Source organism: Molothrus ater, chromosome 2, assembly GCF_012460135.2.
Source record: "Molothrus ater isolate BHLD 08-10-18 breed brown headed cowbird chromosome 2, BPBGC_Mater_1.1, whole genome shotgun sequence".
NCBI classification, from domain to species: Eukaryota; Metazoa; Chordata; class Aves; order Passeriformes; family Icteridae; genus Molothrus; species Molothrus ater.
The window spans coordinates 111,581,288-111,600,693 of record NC_050479.2 but is presented as its reverse complement, the minus strand read 5'-3'; the positions used below and the strand labels follow the sequence as shown (position 1 = coordinate 111,600,693).

The following is a 19,406-nucleotide window of genomic DNA, read 5'->3' as shown; positions in this document are numbered from 1 at the left end:
GGGCATAGTACTACCAGAGTATCAAAAAATAAATGGGTAGCTGAACAAAGTAATTCCGTGGTTTGCTTGGATCTTGACCTTTTTTTTAGGGAAAAGTAAACTAGCTCTGGTCAGTATTTAACTTCTTCTGGGCGCATTTTTAGAAGCTTAATAGTTACCTGAAGTTGCTTAACTCTGGTTTAAAATGGGATCTGTGTTTCCTGGATGTGCTGTAGAGTGGTACTGTTTTTGGCTCAGAGTGAAGTCATGCAAGAGGGGTCTGTTGGAGAGCATCAGAAAGAGATGCAATGTCTTTGTCAAAAATCTGTGCTTAGCTAAGCTGCATTTATCTTGATAGACTACTTTAACAGTATAGCTTAGGCATCCACAGGCAGAGAACTACATTTCAGAGACAAGCAATTTGAAATAATTTTGAAGTTGTTTAGGGATAATCCCTGAACAGCAAATTGGAAATCTTCTGCTGTGATTCTGCTTCAGTGGAGACAGAAGTGGTGCTCAATGCTACACATGTGTGGTCCAGGGAAAGGTTTGCGGGGTTTTTTTGTGTTTTTTCATTTGTATTTTTTTTACCCCTGAAGCTGACTTCTCCAGCAGGACTGAGAAGTCTCATTAATGCTGGATGTTGGTCACAATTAGTTCAGTGTTATGCCACAACACGGAGTGTGTGCATGTGCATGCCGGTGTAATGGATCGTCGCCTTCAGAGCAGCTACAGAGACCAGCTGGAGTTGAAAAGTCTCAGCCTGTGTTGACATTTCTGAGGGAAAACAAACCGTGACAGGTGTGAACATTCCCTTGGTTCTGGTTTTGTTCCAGAAACTCTGCTAATTTTGCAGCACAAATGTAAATGTTGTAGTCCCTGTGCTGAAAAGTACGTTCTGTTGGCAAAGCTTGGGGTTGGGGGATTTATTATGTGAAAGTGAGCTCTCCTACAAAACCTTCCCCTCCTGAAAAAGAATGTTGTATGTATATGAGGTGGGGAGGGCGAAATACAGGTTTGATTTCCCCTTCTCTACCCCCCCTCAACTCCCCCTTCAGCAGTGCAGCCCCAGATGCCTCTCCCTGTGTGCCCTGTCCCCTGCCACATCCTATTCCTGTGAGCTGCACACTCGGCTGCTGGGAGCCCAGTGCTGTAGCCAGCAGCTATGAAGGAGTTAATCTGCTGCTGCCTGTGCTCTCTGACTGTTGTTTTGACAAGTATCTCTGGTGATTTGAGTCCCTAACTGCTCCCAGTGCTTATAAAAGCCAGCAGCCAGGCTCCCACGTGTTTGCCTAAGGAGAGAACAGAAATTTGCCTCTTCCTTGCATAGCTTATGCCTATACAGAGACTTTTCTTCCATCAATTTCATTGCTTGCATCTTCTTTGTTGATTTTAGAGCACTGCTTTGGGGGAGGATGTTGGAGAAATCTCACTTTGAAAACAATTGTTCTGAGTTCTTGAGAAAGGAGAAATGGGTTTATATTGTGTCTGTGGGTCTCTCAGCAAAGATGGGTGTTCAGAGCCTTTATTCAAAATGTAAACATCATGTAAACATGTAAAAAACCCTTTTTTGTGCAGTGTATAATAAGTTGTGTGTTTGCCCATTTGAACTTGGGGTTTTATTGTCTCTGTTTTCTGTTTTATTCTATGGGGGCCAATAATGCTCACACATCTTTCTGCTTACTCAGCTTTGCAAGTGCAGCCAATTGCTATCATAGATCACCATTGTTTTTGACATAGTCTGCCTGATATGTTTCTTCCCCCCTTCTACTTCCCCCCCTGCCAAGGTGACAAAGAAGGCATCTCTGTCTCATCTCAGAAATTAAAAATACCACTTGTATTATGTTTTGCTTATTTAGAGTACAAATTCCAGTCAGTGAAAAGGGGTGAAACCTTTTTTAGCTCTATAAATGATTTTTAACCCAGAAAAAAGTTTGATATTCTAAAAGATAATTTTATTTATTTATTTGAATATGAGTTACATTTAGAACACAGATACTGCTTGCATTGAAAAAAAGAAAATCAATGCTTTTTTCCTAAACCAGTGTTGTCAACTTTGGATCTGCATGGAGTACTTAGCAGAAGAAAACATTATCTTTTAATTGAAATTCCAAATCCCAAAGGTACTATTATTTGGGGTTTTGTTAATACTTCTGTCTTTAATTTACAAAATAATTATATTTAACATAATGTTACTTGTCCTAAATGTTTGCCTAGGCCCTCCCATCACACTTAATTGGGAGCAAGGGTGCCTTAATCTTTCAGACAGTCCTGCAAATAGAGAACAAATAATATTTCTGCCAGCTACTTTTATATATCATTGCTGATGTATACAGACACACAGTTCCCCCAAAGCACAGAGATCCCCATGGCACTAAGCTGGAGAGTGTGTGTGCCAGTTTGGCTGTAGGGACAGGGGTTCCTGCAGCCAGGTGTGTTCAGGTGCAGGCTGCAGTGCAGGCTTTGGTGTGCCTGCTGTGCTTCCAGAGCTGCTGGGGCTGCAGTTGTACCTTGGGGTGTTGTACAGCCACCTCCTGCCATGGCAGAGCTGTCACTGCCTTAATGTCTGCTGCATTCCCTGCACTTGCAGCCTCATCGGTGCTCTGGGGGATGGAGGGGCCTCTATGACCACCGAAATTCTTGTCAGCAGCCTCAAGCAGCGCTGTGAGGCTCCAGCATTGCTGTCAGCCCTGGCCAACGTGCTGCTTTTCCAGCTGGAGTCAAAGCAGTGCAGGGAAGGTGTTTGCTGTTTATTCTAAAGTCTTCCTCCTCCCCTTTTAGCTGTTGGGCTTCTCTAGAAATTTGCCTGGTGCAGATTAGGTGAAAACTGATTTTGGTCACTACGCAGGAAGTGCTATTAAAGCTGAGCACACACTTTGTGGTGGAGGAGCAACAGGAGAATTACAGTGTGGCTTAACCACTTGGACTGGCCAGTGATGGAAGGCAGAAGCTTGCACTGCCAGGCTCCAAAGTACAGTTTACTTGAATTTTATTTGAGTCATTTGGCTAGGTTTTCTTCTGTTGCTAGCCCTCTGTCTTGGAGTAGTGCCCAAGCTTTGGGTATGGTTTACTTAGGAACTCTTCCCCTACTGCTTTCCAGAATAAACTGCAGATTGCAGCCTCCTGTATATGACCAAGCAGGGTGTGTTTTATTGTGCTTTTCATTCATGGAGCTTTACAAGAAGGAGATGAGACTCCACATGGGACTGCAGACATGTATGCAGACAGGCAAGTGTGTGGAGTAGTGCTCAAGACAGACATTGCTTCCTTGGCAATTCCCAAAAGATTAGAAATGAGACCATAGGCTGCAGTTCTTGGAAGAAAACATTCATTTAACCTCTCTGGCTCATCTTATGCTGCAAGATCTGATGAGTAATTTCTGCTGACATAGGAAACATGAAGAGACTTTCCTTTCCCTCTTATTTTTCTGTGCAGATTACTGTTATTTCTAAGATAAGTGCCAGATCTTTGGGCTGCCCTCTATTTCATAATGTGGACTCACACACACAGACAGCTACACGCTTTTCTAGGAGGGGGTGAAGGAGTGCTAATTACATTTCATCTGCTGCTGCTGAAGGAGAACAATTTTGGCACAGAACCAGCATATTAAGAATGGTGATCCAGGTTTTTCTAGTTGATAGGCTATGGAGCCTTTTTGTTGTTGTTGTTTTACCTTGCTACATATGCAGGTCTCTAATATTATGGCACATACAGAAACATCCCTTTGATCTTTTTTTGACTCTGTTGCAAAAAGAAATATTCAGCACCTGTATGTGATGGGTTGTGTGTCCCCTTCTCTATTCTGTTCTAAATTTCTTATGGTCTAACACAAGAGGGGGTGCCTCTGCCTTGTGTGTTCATCCAAACTAATGACCTCGGGGGTTTTTAAAGGTAGAAAAATGTTTTGAGAGAACTTTCACAAGAATGTATCTCCTTGTTCTCTGTTCAGGATCCTAATTTCTAACCCTTCTGAACTCTATCACTGTTCTCCAGCTGCATCTCTGGGCCTCAGTTGTTCTCTTCCACAAACTCTACCAGTGGAATTTCTGCTGTTGTCCCATGCTGCCACCACTCCTTTCTCCTTTTCCTGTAGCAGAAATACTTAGGGAAAGGCATTTGCTAATGCCCTCAAATGGAAAACCAATAAAGGATGTTGAGGGACAAAATTTGCTGTCCTTATTGGGGACAACACATGGCCCTTTCTGCTGCTGTCTGACCTGTGGCTCAGGGAGTAGTGGAAGTTAAGGTGTTTGAAACTCAGGTAATAGGGAGAGTTATCTCAGCTGTAGCTGAACTGCTCTGGGCATGTGAGGGTGTTTAATCTTAAGCACATATACCAGAGACCAAATGTAAGATTTCATTTCTGGTGTCTAGGACCCAGTGTTCTTATGTGAAGATCAACAACATAAAGAACATTTAAGTAAGGAGCGATTTTTGCCCAGAGCCTCCTCATATGGCCTAGAAAGCAACAATATGTGCCAGAAAAGTATAACTAGCTGTTTGTGCTTCTGCTTTTGGGACAAAATATAATTGCCTACTATGTTCCTAAAAGTATGTGAAAAGCTGATCTGTGCTGGGCTCCTAAATACTGCAGGCATATGAAGAAGGAAATATCCGAGTCTCACAGACACAGAATGAGGACAAAAAAATGGATTTGAAGTCTGGAATCTGGCATCTAATGAGTCTTTTCACAAGGGAGAGTAGAATGACTCTGATGCTATACAACTTCATTTGTGATTGTACCCTGAGTGCCTAAATGTGCAACTCTTGTATTGTCACTTGCTTAGTGGGTGGAAGTGTGAGGGGGGTTTGGTGTGGAGTATCAAATAATTCTGTGCTCAGCTAGACCACTAGAAGCATCTCAGCCTTCACTGCTCCTGCTGTTTCTTTATATAGCTTTGTACTGTGATCTGCTTTATACAGTACTGATTTAAAGTTGTCATACCGGGCTTCTCATCTTGTGGGCTGTGTTTACTCATTGTGAAAACTGCTGCTTGAAGGCAAAACACTGCAAAATGTAATCTTGACAAGTATCTTGTTGCTCTTGTGGGGAGGACATAAATATTACTGCATTTAAGTTCAGTTTTGGGAAATATGTTTCAATCTCACCATTGCTTATTTCCCTGTTCTGAGAAGTTTTGTCTTGCATAAAACGGTTCTGTGGAGTTCTTTAACAGGTCTACACTTGTTTTTTTTTTTTTTTTTAATAAAGGAGGGAAGGGAGAATATGGTGCAGCAAAGTAAGTCCAGAGAGTTGGATTGGCTGTATTTTTGCAAGATTGTTACTTCTATGTATTCTGCCCCAGCACCCCCCCCCCCCTTCCTTAAGAAGAACCACGACATACAGGGTGTCTTTTCATCACAATGCCAGGAAACTAGCAACTCCCTTTCCTTTTATCTGATTCTGATTTCAGTCACTCCTCATTTTCTCAGTTTCTCACTGTGAGCTTGTATTTTGTGTGTCTTGGAGCTGTGCTCTGACATGTATAATTTTCCCAAACCCTGTAATTAAGGGATTCTTGGGATTGAGGAGACAGTAGAGAATGGAAGGAAACTAAGCAGTAAGTGTTGCTGGAATTCTTGATGTCGAATAGGAAATGTCAAGACTTCTGGTAGGCTTGTATGCAAGTAAATGTATGAGAAGCAAGGGGAGGAAAGACTGACACGGAGGCAGAGGTGTGTGTAAATCTGTATGGGGGTGCCTGGGGTGGAGACGTCTGTTACACCAACTTTTGTCACGTGTTTTCAGCTGAATGTGTCTGGATTGCCGTTAGGAATGCCATTAGGGTGGATTTTCAAGGGAAATAAAAGATGCTACGCTAAGTGCTGCCAATTTAGCAAGTGGCAGCTTTTGTCATTAGTCATGAGTATTTCAGCAGTGCCCTTATTACCCCGTCACTGAGGGTGCTCTTCCAGCACCAGTATGAAACTGGGACTGAATCTGTCACAGATGTTTTTTATGAAAAATCCTTTCCTTAGGATTTTTCCTCCTGAGAAGCTGAGAGGCCTCAGGAACAAAATGTAAACATTGATTATCTGCTGCTTTGGAATGCAACAGCTGGATCTTTGATTGGCCCATGTTGGTTGTTTCCAATTAATGGCCAGTCACAGCCCAGCTGGCTCGGACAGAGAGTCTGAGCCACAAGCCTTTGTTATCATTCTTTCTTATTCTATTCTTAGCTAGCCTTCTGATGAAATCCTTTCTTCTATTCTTTTAGTATAGTTTTAATGTAATATATATCATAAAATAATAAATCAAGCCTTCTGAAACATGGAGTCAGATCCTCATCTCTTCTCTCATCCTAAGACCCCTTTGAACACAGACACATGAATCTTGTCTAATATCTTTATTCTTGAATAAAGCAATCCTGGAGATCCTGTCTTGTGGCAAGCTGTGTATTCTATTTGTTCAGTATTTGGTGTTTGTTTGAATTTGTGCATCTTGACCCAAACTGTTGTGTACTTGTGTGTGTGTGTGTGCACTGTTGAGTAGCATTCTGGGCTGTCCACGTGTTTAGATAAATGTGCTGGAATTTGTTCCTCCAAAAAAGAAACTTTGCCTGTCTGTGACCTTGTAGGTTGAAGTGCTGCAGAAATACCCGAGCCTGTTTGTTAACCCTCTCTTGCCACTTTATTTCCTTCCCTCTTCAGATTACACGCTCACAGTGGAGGCGGTGAAATTGAAGCCATTCTTTGTAGCAGGCCACACCTTTGAGATGACGTGCAAAGTGTCCTCCAAGAACATCAAGACTCCGCGCTACTCCGTCCTCATCACGGCCGAGAAGCCCCTGACGGACCAGTCGAGTCCCAACGGGACCACTCGCATCATCTCCTTGAACCAGGACTCGGTGGTGCGGCTGGAGGACTGGACGGACCAGACCCGCGTGGACGGGGTGGTCCTGGAGAAGGTGCAGGAGAACGAGTTCCGCTACAGGATGTACCAGACCCAGATCTCGGATGCCGGGCTGTACCGCTGCGTGGTGACTGCCTGGTCTCCGGGTGGCGGGGGCATGTGGCGTGAAGCCGTCAATGGCTTGTCCAACCCTATCCAGATAGACTTCCAGACATCAGGTTGGTACAGAACCTGGCAGCCGTGTGTCTAAGCCAGAGAGAGAGGGAATTCTGTGACGCCTTCCCACTGATTTCCCTGTGTCTCAGAAATATCTACTCTTTGGAACAAATGGTATGATAGCTGAGAGCTGTGCTTGTCTTCTTTGGTGGTACTTGTGTCCTTTGTGCTATTGATTGTTTACAGAAAGATGTTTAATGAATTGGCTGTAATCATAACCCCTGGGTTTTTCTCTACTAATGCAGCTTTTATGGTCCTGCAGGCTCAGAGCTCGTTCTCAGTATGGAGCAACTGCTGCTGCATTTGCCAGCTGTATCACTAGATTGTTAGTAGCGGCTGCTCTGGAAGAGCATTAATATAAACTGGATTTCTGTTCCAAAACAGACTCTATTAGCATAGCATTAAATTTCCTGAGCACACCTCACTGTTGATGTAATTGCAGAAAATGGCCAGGTCAGGGTAATATTTCAGCCATCTCAGTAAGTGTATCCTGCCACTGCAAAACCTTAGAGGTCCCTCGCGGCTGAGCTACAGAGCTCCACAAATTAGGAGGGATTTCAGTACCCAGAAGGACATCCTGTTCCTCAATTGCTTGCTGAAACCCTTACCTTCAGCTGTAACTAAGCCTGCCTGTTGAGACTTTTCTATAGGAACGTGCCTGTCCTGATAATATGTTGGAGGGAGGGAGAGATGGATGGCATTGATTTGGATCATCAGAGATGCATATTAACTCTGACTTCTGTCATGTTATATTGTTGGGAAGTGCAGTGGGAGCTGTTTTTATAACACTGGTGCACATATGAGTGAAGGGCTCCTCTCATGATTTGATAAACCAAGCTGGTGGGGTTTTGAGCTGATGGGGCTTTCATGCTCATATTCTGCTGGTAGTAACAGGCTGTAGCCTATTTAGGAGATGTGTATGTGTCTAGGCAAGAGCAGCCTGACTTCTCAGCTGCATCCACAGCTAAGGTAATTATTCTAGATGATGTGGTTCCTGAGATCTGAACTAGCTTATATGGCACACTGGGAAAAGGACAAGGACTGATCGTAGGAGGACAGCCTGGCAGTGAAGACATCACTTCGTAGGAAGCTTTGAGATGTAGATTTGATCTAAGCTGGCCAGAGAGGACATTGACTCAGCTTCTTTCAGTCTGAGGTAATTTCTCAAGATGGTTTAGTGGGCTGCAGTTTTAGCCTTATTACTCTTCATATCTGGGTCACACACAGTGGGAGAGTAGTATTTGCAAAGGGAGTGATAAAAGAAACCAGCAAGAATGAAATCTGCACAAAACCCCACCCTGCCCCTCCAAGCTCCTATGCGGAGGCTTTCCTGCACAAAAGTGGTGGTTTGTGCCTCTCCCAATATTGCTGGTCTTGTGTCACTTTGAACTCCCATCCAGAGAGTTTGTTGGGATGCTTTGACACCCAGGGTTCAGAGGGAAACCTGCGAGCAATGCGAGGGAGGGAAGCGTGCGTGTTGTAGTCTTGACTTCTCTTTGCTGCCAGCCTCTCCTCCCAGCCCCTCCACCCAGATAGGATTTCTGGAGCATGGAGTGAAGAAAGGGAGGCAGCGTGTAGAAGTGCCCTGGGAATGTGTGAATTCCAGTAGCAGGGCTGGAGCAGGGGGAGGGATGGTCCTGAAGCCCTGTCAGCCTTTCATTCTTTACAAAAGAATGAAGAAAGAAATGAGATCCCAGGCACAATTTGCTGCAGTGCTATTTCCCAAAATAATCTTGGCATGTAGCAAAATCTGTTTTGAAATACCTGCAGTTTTCTTTAATTGGTGGATGAACTTTGTGTCCTTCAGTTGTTACTCAGATATCCCCGCTGGATATTCACCTCTGGGCACAAGGAGAACATGTGATGAGTACAGTTAGAATGGACTAACTGTGGAATTATTATTTGGGAAATCATCTGGAATTAAGTATACAAGACAGAAGATGTTTTGTGGGTGTGTTACTTTGGTTTTGTGTGCTGAAACCTCCTGTCTTTGATGCAGACTGAGTCAGGGAGCCAGGGGTAAATGGCAAAGCTGTGGAGCAGCTATGAAAGCACAGCTCAGATATCACACCCTTCTCTTGCATCCTGTGGCACAAGCAGCTGTCAAACTTGTTCTTCAGAAAAAATAAGTTGTGCCAGAATTTCCCTAATGGGCATGGTGAAAGGCAGAACTGCTGAGGGAGCTAGTTATTTGTTGGGGAAATTTACTCAAAATTGGAGGGAAGATACTAACAGGAAAAGTGCAGGGAAAAAGAGGGGCATGCAGCTTTCCAGGCAACTGGGAAAGCAAAACAAAACAAAACCTGGGGAGCACCAGTGTGCTAAATCCTGAGTTGTAGGGAGGGTGGGGTGTGGTATCTTATGAGTGTTTGTCCCTGATAGGAAAACTGTTAAGGAGTCAATTGCACTGGTTTCTCAAAGTGTAACAGAAAAACAACTTATCTATAACAGCTGGAGGGAATATATACATCAATGTAATTTTGAAAAATAGGATGTATTGCAGTCTCCTCCAAACTTTGAAATCTTGGGCTTGGGCAGCATTTTCAGCTTCCATCATGGCTGTTGGAGTGGGGAGGGGATCAATAAGGAAGCAGCATTTTCAGCAAAAGGAAGCCCTTAAAGGGTTTTACGTGAAGCTTTTAGTCCTAGGGGGAATTTCTTTCTCAGTTGTTTTTATTGATTCCCCTTTGATGGGGGATGGTGAGGCTTGCTGGGACTGGAAATCCTTCTCTCTCATTTGACTCACTCCCAGATCTCTCCGAGCTGAGTGATGTTTCAAAGAGGAGTTTTTAAGCGTGCATACACATTGTGCCATGTGATCTCTCTGAGGGGCAGAGGCCTGTGAGCTTTTCATATGTGAGCTGGGGACTGCACATGTGAAACTTCAGTGTTTCCTGACACAATAGGCTTGAAATGTGGCAGTGCTCTGAAATGTTGTTCCATGAACATCTGTGGAAAATGTCTTGCTCAGATTCTTTCCATTCAGGGCAGAACTTGCTGGCTGCAGACATAGATCTCCTCTCTCCTTTCTCCACTTGCTGTTGCAGAGGGGCATATTTATTCAATTTGGTAATGATCTGAAATGTTAATGTAAAGGCATTTGTTTGAAACACCCTGAACTAAAAAAAAAGGAAATGTGGATTTTGTCCACTGGGCCATATGAACTAGAGGTAAGGGGGGGGAGTGTGGTGGTGAGGAGGAGTCTACTAGGCCATTAGTTTTCAAATATTCAATCAATGGCAGATTGTTCTCTGCTGGATATATTTTAAGACCAGAGAGGATCTTGTGAATCTTCTGGTATGACCTCATGGATAACATGGATCACTAGACCAGTTTCATAAAACGAATGCCTTCTGTATGTCCAGCTGCTGTAAACAAAATAAGCTTATCTGGTGGGCAGGGAAAGCTGTCCCATGTGAAGAATTTAATATTCCTCAGTGCTTTTTGTTTGTCTTCCCAGTGTAGGACAGAGAGGTTCTGCCATGTCTTTTTTAAAAGGTTGCCCAGTGATGTGAGGAACAAGAGCAGCTGCCAGTGCCTGTCTTGAAATGTTCTCTTAATTTCATTGCACATTTTCTACTCCAGTGCGTCCTCTCTCCTCCTGAGCTATTTGTTGATGCACGTGTACAGATCGTTCCTTTCAGCCTGGAACACACCAGTCTTCTGTCCCTTGTGTTCTTCTCAAGCCAGTGTATGAAGACAGCTTCATAAACTCTGTTTTGGCATCTGTCCTTTAATCTTCAAACCCTTTCACCATGAAACCCAGGTTGGTGTTTAGAATGTGTTTGCCCACTACACACTCTCAGGGATTTCCACACAAGTGACTTATTTTCCTTTCCCTTGAAGGAAGCAGGGAGAAGGAAGCTTTTAATCTCATGTTGAGAAGTGTGTTATGTGAGAGATCCATTTGGAGCTTGGCTGTGCTCTGAGCTGTCTCTGCTCTGTGCCATTCAGCAGAGGGTAGAAAGTTCTGGAGAGGCAAAAATAAAAGAGAACTTGTAAGGGAAATATCTCAATGAAATCTTCAACTCTGGATTACATCTGCATGTGAGCTCATTGCACAGCAATGTATTATCGTTCACTTTGGAAGAAGCTGAGATAACCAAGAGCTGCTGAAATATGAGCTGAGTATTGATGTTGAGCTTGCAATTAAAATGAAATGATGCCCTGCAATGACCCCGAGAGATACTCAATTTCAAGAAGGGCGAATAGAAAGATTCTTAGAGGAAAGAAAGCTTAATCACGGAAATGAATGAAAAGCAGCGCAGCAGAAACTCTTTGGCAAGAAAGGCTGGTATTTTCCAGCCACTCTTAATGGGCAGGAACGTGCTTTGTCATTGTGTGCCTTTGTGCCTGTGTGCATTAATTTGTAGCTGGAAGTAGAAACCACAGACTTAACTACTGAGGGCTTCTTCCAGTAACAGCCATTATGAGGCTTGGGGCAAAGCTTGTTAGGGAACGGCTTCACGAAGAAACTGGGAAAGGGCAGGGGTCTGGAAAAGTGAAGGTGAAGAAACTTATTATCTGGAGAAAAGCAGGTCATGGAATTCTCAGTTGAAGAGTGAAGGATTTGGTGCCAGGGCAGAGATGAGTAATATTTTGGACGACGCAGAGCTCGTGGGTTGCATCAGTTGTTTTTCCCGTTGTGGTCTGTGGTGCTGTCTGATTAGAAGCAGGGTAACTGTGTGCTGGAATTCCAGTCCCTGGTCAGTAATGGCCTGGGCATGGGCTTCTTGAGGGGAACAGCCTGCCCCAGGTCTCTGTTGTCATCAGATTACTTGACCTTTCTCTTCTCTACTTGGCTGGGAAATGAAGGTAGCTCGTGTCTGGGGGGAGACTGTACCTTGTTTCTTCAGAGAAGTACAGGGTAAAATGATAATCAAAGAAGACAAAACATCACCTAGGACCCTAGATAATTAGGGCCTCTTCTGTTGCAGACTGGATTTTAACTGGCTCTTGGCTATTCTCTTTCATTTTCCCATTTTTCTTGTAGATTTAAAGTGTTCGGATTACTGAGCAGGGAAGGAAAGCAGGGAGAAGTGGGTGACATCAGGTAAAGAGGGCTCAGAATTTGTCTCAGTCCTTAAGTTGAGTAAATTACCTTGATCAACTTGAACTCCTCGTTTCCACCCTGCAGCCCCTTCAGTGTGAATCTGATTGAGCACAAAATATTAAACAAGTCTTGGTTCAGCTTACAAACACTTTTTCCTTTCATTTTTATGTGTAGAAGAATTAGCATAGCACTTTTTAGCTGAAAACTGTATCAATATAGTGTCTGGCTCCTGGATTTACCTTCCTGGTGACATGAAATCAACAGTTTGAGCATTGAGATCTATTATAAAAGGGAGCATTCAGAGAAAAGTACACTGAAGAAATCCTGATTCTGGAACCTGGTTTCTAAAGCACTTCTGGGTTTTTACTAGTAAACTTCTGACCTCAATTTCTTCACTTTCTGTTTAAAGTCTGTCAATTTCTAAACTTTCTGTTTAAAGTTGTGTAGTGTTTTTCAAGTGTTCAGGAGTCAAGAAATGCTCTGAAAACTCTTACCATCCTGACTGCAGATGCTTTTTAATATAAAATTGTTATTACTTTATAAAGAAGAAAACTTCTTTTAGGTGTTTTATCTAAGCTTACATAAGGCCTTATTTATAGTGAGGAGCAGATATTTTGGCTTATTTTAAATCAAAGTTCTCAGCAGAACATGGCAATTTATGATGCTTACCTCTTAGAATTGGGAATGCTGGTTTGTTTTGTAAATCTGTGCTCTTTAGCTTCCAAATTATCTGAAGGAATGACACTTATCTTCAAATCTGAAGTTATTAAAATCCAGTTATTTCTCAGCTTTCAAGCTCACGAACAGCTTGTCAGCATTTAACTTTGCTTTGTTCTTGATGAGTTTTACAGGTCATGCTTGATCTGTCAGCCCTGCAATTGAAACTAAACTCTGGTTTGTTTATTCTCCCAAGTGACCAGTAGGTGCCAATTACAGTATTTCAAACTGTTAAATGCAGGTGGCAAAGATGGCCAAAGCCACATCATCTGTTATCTGCAGAGTTCTGTTTTTCTCGGCGTTAATGTAGCATGAACTCATATCTCACTGAAGGAGAGAGTTGCTGTCACCTCCCCAACCCTCCCAGTGACACTGCAAGTGCTTGAGCGTGACGGAGCTGAGACCCTGAGCCAGTGTCATCAGTGTCTGCTGGGAGCTGCCTGTTTTACCAATGCCTGTATCTGTAACCTTGGCACTGAGATGTTTGGCCTCTTTTTCGGGTGGTTTTTTGGGTTTTCTTTTTTTTTGTGTGTGTGTTTTGGGGTTTTTTTTTTGGTTTTTTGTTTGTTTATCTTTGAGGGCAAAAACTTGAGAAAAGTGTACTTGAGTTTTGTGTTCTGAGCCTTGCTTGGCATGGTCCAGACCCAGGGCTTCTTGAACACTAGGTTGGGGGAATGGGGCACTCAGTGCCCCATTTTTTTAAGGGAGGCAATAAATCTCTGAAGGTGATTTATTCTGTCCTTTCATGCCTGAGGGCAGCCTGGAGCCCAGGGCATGGGTTATGTGGGCAGAAGACCTGAGATACAACTAAAGAATATATAACCCTAGGAAGTTGCAGCCACACAGTTTTCAAGACTGAACCGAGGAACTTTCACTGCAATTAATCTTGCTTAGGTTTTAATAAATAATTAAATGTTGTTTTCCCTGTTCAGCTGAAGAGGGAAGAACACAACCCCCAACACACCTCTTGACTATTGATATCCAGTTCTAGCACAGGACAGTGATTTCTCCCTGGAGGTAGAAAAGGTAATTTGCAAGAGATGTTACCTGCTAGGGAAATACCTGAAGGGAAAGAACTGTTTGTGCCTTACCAAGGGAAAGCACAATCCTGAAATGCCAATGCCTTGGAGCCTTCATGCCTAGGAAGCTTTGGCTCTCCCAGCGGAGAAGTGCTTGGTGACCCAAACTGAGGAGTGTTTTGGGAGTGCTGCATTTCCATGATCCACAGCCTTTCCTGGCTGAGTGACCAGCCAAGCTCAGCTTTTACCCTTGTGGCATCCAGTGGCCAGGAATGCTCTGACTCTGCTCCACATCAGTGGTTTGTTGGTTTGCCAGGGTTTGAAGGCAGTGTTCAATGCAGGAGCTACCTGGACTTTCAGCCTAGAAATAAGGCCTGAAAAGTCCCATGTGCCCTCTTGTTTAACCTGCTGGGGCAGGGGTAAGGTGGCCCATCCTTAGCCTGACAGAGTTGGAACCATGCAGTTCATCTCTCTTGCTCAGCTCCTCCCAGCATCCAGCCTGTCTGCTGGAGCAGGGCATGTGCTGCATTCCTGATGTAATGTCACCTCACCTGCTGCAGGATAGACTGAGGATAGACTCTGAGCTATGGACAGTACCAGGATTATTATGGTGCTGTTCTGCCTTTGATCAGTGCAGCAGAGGGACTGTGCTGGGAATGCAGGGACATTCCTAGCAGATTTTGACAGTCTCTTTATTTCTTTTCTCTGACAGTTCACACACAGCTTGAGATTTTTCTGCTTTTAGTTGGCTGGAGTGACGTGATCCATGCTGCCTTTAATCCCCTAGGACCTGGAACTTCTGTCTGCCCAACTCTGAACAAGAGGATGGAAATGTCTTGATTTATCAAATAATCAAATAGGCTGCAAGGGGAATATAGTTTGGTGTGCGTGTGTGAATGTCAGGAAACAAATTGAATTCACACAAAACCAGTTGAGACAGATGCTGAGGAAGCATTCAGAGTAATCTCTGTTCATCTCCTAGGAAAAGGATCCCATCATGCTGAGCTTAAGTTGGGGCTGCAGCCTGCTTGTGCAGTCACTACCTGAGCAGCTGACCTCAGTATTCTGGGTCTCTTGTTTCCTTAAATGTGTTCTAGCATAAACATGTAGGAGTCTTGGTTGGTAATCCATGTATAACCTCTATTGCATCTGTACCACCCTTTTATCCTTGTTTGGGGGGGTAATTTGCAGTGTTAATTTTAAGAAAGATCTTCTACTGTCAAAACGGGTGTCAAACTCTCAGATTGTATGTCTGCATACTACCCTTGTGTACAAAAGTGCAGCTGCTTCTGGGGCAGAGGAGAGGGCTGGTGGAAACTGGGGGAGAGGGGATTTTGAAAGCTGGAGAAGTAATTATTGCACTGTAGTTGGAATTAATTTCTTAGCGTGCTGTGTGTTTTCTGTTGACCAAAACAAGCCAGGCCCTTGTAGTCTAGAAAAGTTGCACCAAAAATTATAGCTCTAGCTTCATGATACATCCAAGTTTCTTTCCAGAACCTCAGTTTGGGAATCATGTTGTCTGTGCCATGTGGTGAGCTATCAGTGTAGAAACATGTTGAGAGGGCAAGGCACAAGTGGTTGTTTTGGATGATTTCCTGAAGTGTTCTTCATTAAAAGCATTGTTTGCCACTGATCTTCAGTGGATTTGAAATTTAGGGTTCTTGTACTAAAAGAGTAGCAGCTAAGAGTGGAGGAGAGGAAATAAACAGCTTTTTCTTTCCTCCCAAGCCACCCTCTCTGCTTGTTGTTGCTGCTGCTGTGCCAGAAGTAGGTGAGCCAGGTAATCATGGCAGTCTAGGGAGTGTCAAAAGGGTTACTTCTTAAACTGAGTCCCAAGTTTCTTCTTTGCTTCCCTGGCTCTGTCCCCCAAAGTCATCCTGGGGGTCACTGTTGGGATCAGCTTTCCTTCTGTTCACTCCTTGGTTAGTAAGAGAAGTCACAGAGGTATTTTGTTACATTCTTCAGTTTCTGCCCTGTGAAATAGAGAGCATTAACAGTGCTGGCATATCTGAGGAGTTGTGATTTTGTTACTTTTGCACTAGAAGATGCAGCTGTTGTCAAAATTTGGAGAAGTTTTGGGGATTTTAACCTATGTATGTCAGAAGTCTTTTAAAACATCACAGTGTTGCAATGGTATCTGAGTATTTCAAAACAGCCTAATGGTTTTCATTGATATCGTCACCACTTTGCAGCTGAAGGAGTTACTGTACCCTTGGGCTTTGAGACATCTTCAGAAGAAGCTATCTGTGGCAGAGCCTGAAGGAAAACCCACAGAAAAGTATTATCAGATGCACTTCTTGTATTGTCTGTTCCAGTGTAGAACCATTGGTATTGTTAAGATACTGTTTTGCTTTAACTTGAATTCTTATTGACAGCCTCAACAAAAAGATCCATTCTGGATTAGCCTGAAGATCTGAACTCCCATGCTCTTAAAGGAGTCACTAGTGGAAGACCAGCTGCTTTTGTGCTGGAGAGCAGAAGGCAGATTTGGGCAGCAGCCTCTGTGTTGGGTGAAAGGTCTGATGGTTTAGGTGTTTTGTCTTAGTACAGAATTAAATGGCTAAAAATGAAAAAGTATTTTACAACAAACTTTAATGGCTGCTTGTCCCTACTTCAGAGCTCTGTCTCCACAAACTAGGGGAGGATACTTCAAAAATGTGCAAGAAAAGTGTTGGACAGTGAAGTAAAGCTTGTCATGAATAATTGCATGAATAATTGTGGTTACTCTTTTCTAGGTCCTGTGTTCAATGTCTCGGTGCACTCTGACAGCCCAACGATTTACCAGGGTGAGGTGGCAGATTTGCTGTGCATCGTCACAATGGAAGGAATGCCACTCGAGCCAGGTATTTCAGCAAAATTATTTCACCCGTAACTCATTTGCCTTCAGAAGTGACAGCCCTGTGTCCTTGGAGTGAGGCTGGAGAGCTGAGACCCAACAGTTCTGTAGAACTAGATAAAAGCAGGACAGTATGCTTGCTTTTACACAGCTCAATTTAAAGCAAGTGTTTTTTTCCCCTCCTGAGGGGAGAGGGAAGAAATGTTCTTACCCATCAAATCCCCCTTTGCTGTCCCCACCAACTGACCCCATTGCAGGTAATCTCAACCTACAACCATCAGATGGGCCATGAAAACTATTCCTATTCCCTTTAAATGGAAAGGAGTTCCATTGGCTAAACCATTTAGAAGAAAATGGTCATCTGTAAAGAAATCTTAGACTCCTGGCCAGTCAGCTTCTCACTTCAGAGTGAATTTAAGGCTTAAGGTAATTCTAAAAATCATAATAATTGACTGCTGCAGCCTAAATGCCAAAATGAATGTTCATTGCCTTCAGAGTTGAGCATCCTTTTTTTATGTGGAAGAAAGAAATACAGTACCTAGTTCCTGTGGGAAGAGTAGCAGACACAAAAGCAAATTTTTATGGAGAGCTGAAAAGTTCAGAGAATTGCTCAAAACCTAGCTGCTTGCCAAGCATTGTCTGAGCTGCTTTTCATCAAAATGCTGTGAGAGTAGCTCTCTTTCTTATACCCAAAATTTGGGTTTGGAGTCAGTTGAGTCATTATGTATATGGATATAAGCATCTCTTTAAAATAAATCTACTAATATATATGTAAATATAAATATATGTGAATATATCTAAATATAAAGTTGTCATGATTTATGCCAAACTTAAAAGCCTACACATAAACCACTACAAAAGAGGTGCTGTGCAGAAAATATTACTTATGATGTAGTGGCTGATGAGATGAGGTACCAGGCTTAGTAAAGGCCCATCACTTTGAAATTACAAGATGTCTGTTCTACATTAAATCTGAGCGTGGCAGGGAAGCAATTTGCCAGATTACAGTCGTGTGCTGCCTGTGAAAAAATGATAGAGGTCTGTAGATTGTATTATTGAAATGCTTGGTAGGGAAGAAAAGCTGAGTAAACTTTATTGCTGTCAAAAGACTCACAGCCTGGGATATTGGGCACAGCAAGCAGCACGTGTGCCTGTGCATCTACCTCAGCCTGTCCTGTGGCTTCTGCTCAGCAGGAAGCCTCTTGCACGTTGAGGTGTGCTCAAGCTCTTAGAGGCATTGTTGTGAGGCAGTACTCAGAGCAGCTGCCTTCCTTTCCAAAGCAATAATTGCTGACAGGGAGCAGCTGCTGCTTCTGCTGGTGCTCGACAGCCTAAATGAGCTCAGCGTAGCCTTGTGAAAGAGGCCTCAGCATCCCTGACTCACTTAAAACTTGAAAACTGGAACACAACAAGTTCCACCTGAATATGAGGAGGAGCTTCTTTACTGTGAGGGTGACCACACACTGGAACAGGGTGCCCAGAGATGTTGTGGAGGCTCCTTCTCTGGAGAGATTCAAAAGCCCTCAGGACAGAATCCCGTGTCATGTGCTCGAGGATAACTCCTGAGCAGGGAGGTTGGACCAGATGACCTCCAGTGGTCCCTTCCAGCCTCAGCCATGCTGTGAAAAGAGGCCACTTAGTAGCAGTGGGGCTCTCCTGTCAGAGCTTCACAGTTGGGTTTGGGATGGTTTTATGTGTTTTTGGTACCTTGAGATTGGGAGGAACACGGACAGTATAAGGATAATCAAAAAGGTTGAAGGAAAAAGGTGTTGCCTTTTAGGGAGCTGCTCGTAGCAGCACAGTTAAGTTTTAACTTGGCAACTTCACAAGGGTTTGTGGGTGTCTGTTGAATTGATAGATGATCCCTGGAGCTGGAGATGATGCTGTTTCCAGCAGTCATGGGCAACCAGAGCAGAGTCTTAAATGTCAGCACTGTAATCTGTTCCATAGCTGGGTAATGTCATCTTGGACATGGCAGACCTCTGTGGTGGTTTTTTATCTTGTTTCTTTCATGTCAGTGGTTTGTTTGGTTTCTTTCTTTTTCAATCTGTAATGGGGCAGATGAGGCCCAGACGAGTAAACCTAGAGTGGAGTAAAATGTGGCATTGTGGCAGGCTTTGAGGGGACTTTTCAGTCCATGCTCTGAGCCTCCAGTTGCAGGATGAGCAGGATTTGGGGCCTAACCAGTCATGCTGTGTGATGAAACACAGTCCTTGCTGGTCCTCTGGATGAGGCTGGCAGAAGAACTGTAGGGAACAGCTGGAATTAATGCAGGGTGTGCAGACTTTCCTCATCCATCTCCCTTCCTGGCCTTGGGAGCTGGAGGGGGCTAATGGAGCAGGTTAGAGAAAGGGATTGAGGGCTTGTATGGTAGCAAACATGTAGTTCTTTACTGGTAGCCTTATTCCTCTGTGTCCCATTTCTGATCTGTCTTTATGCTGTGTCAGTATCACAATTTAATTCACAATTGGAATGGAGGACTTGCTTTTTAAATTAGTGCCAAATGTTAGACAGACTGTGAAAATACAGGGCTGTCTCATCCCACTGGGGACATGAGGCACGCTGTTAGGGAAAGCCCACACCTGGCATTTAGAGAAACAAGGCAAGAGTTATCAGCATCTTCTGGAAGAAAACAGATGACTGCAGTACAGACATGGTCATTCCATTTGGGAATGTGATGAGAAAGGAGAAAAGAGCAAATGCATTTGACTCCCTTCTGAGGGGTGTGGCGGC

The 19,406-nt window shown here is 43.6% G+C and overlaps 1 protein-coding gene across 2 annotated transcripts in view; it reads left to right on the top strand.

Moving 5' to 3' along the window:
- Nucleotides 1–19,406, top strand: part of PTGFRN (prostaglandin F2 receptor inhibitor) — a 67,322-nt gene that overhangs the window by 38,688 nt on the left and 9,228 nt on the right. For both annotated transcript variants that reach the window (XM_036394151.2, XM_054514117.1), the window contains 2 exons: nt 6,631–7,050; nt 16,573–16,680. In XM_036394151.2, coding sequence (XP_036250044.1) covers nt 6,631–7,050; nt 16,573–16,680 — 528 coding nt within the window. The remainder of the gene's footprint in view (nt 1–6,630; nt 7,051–16,572; nt 16,681–19,406) is intronic.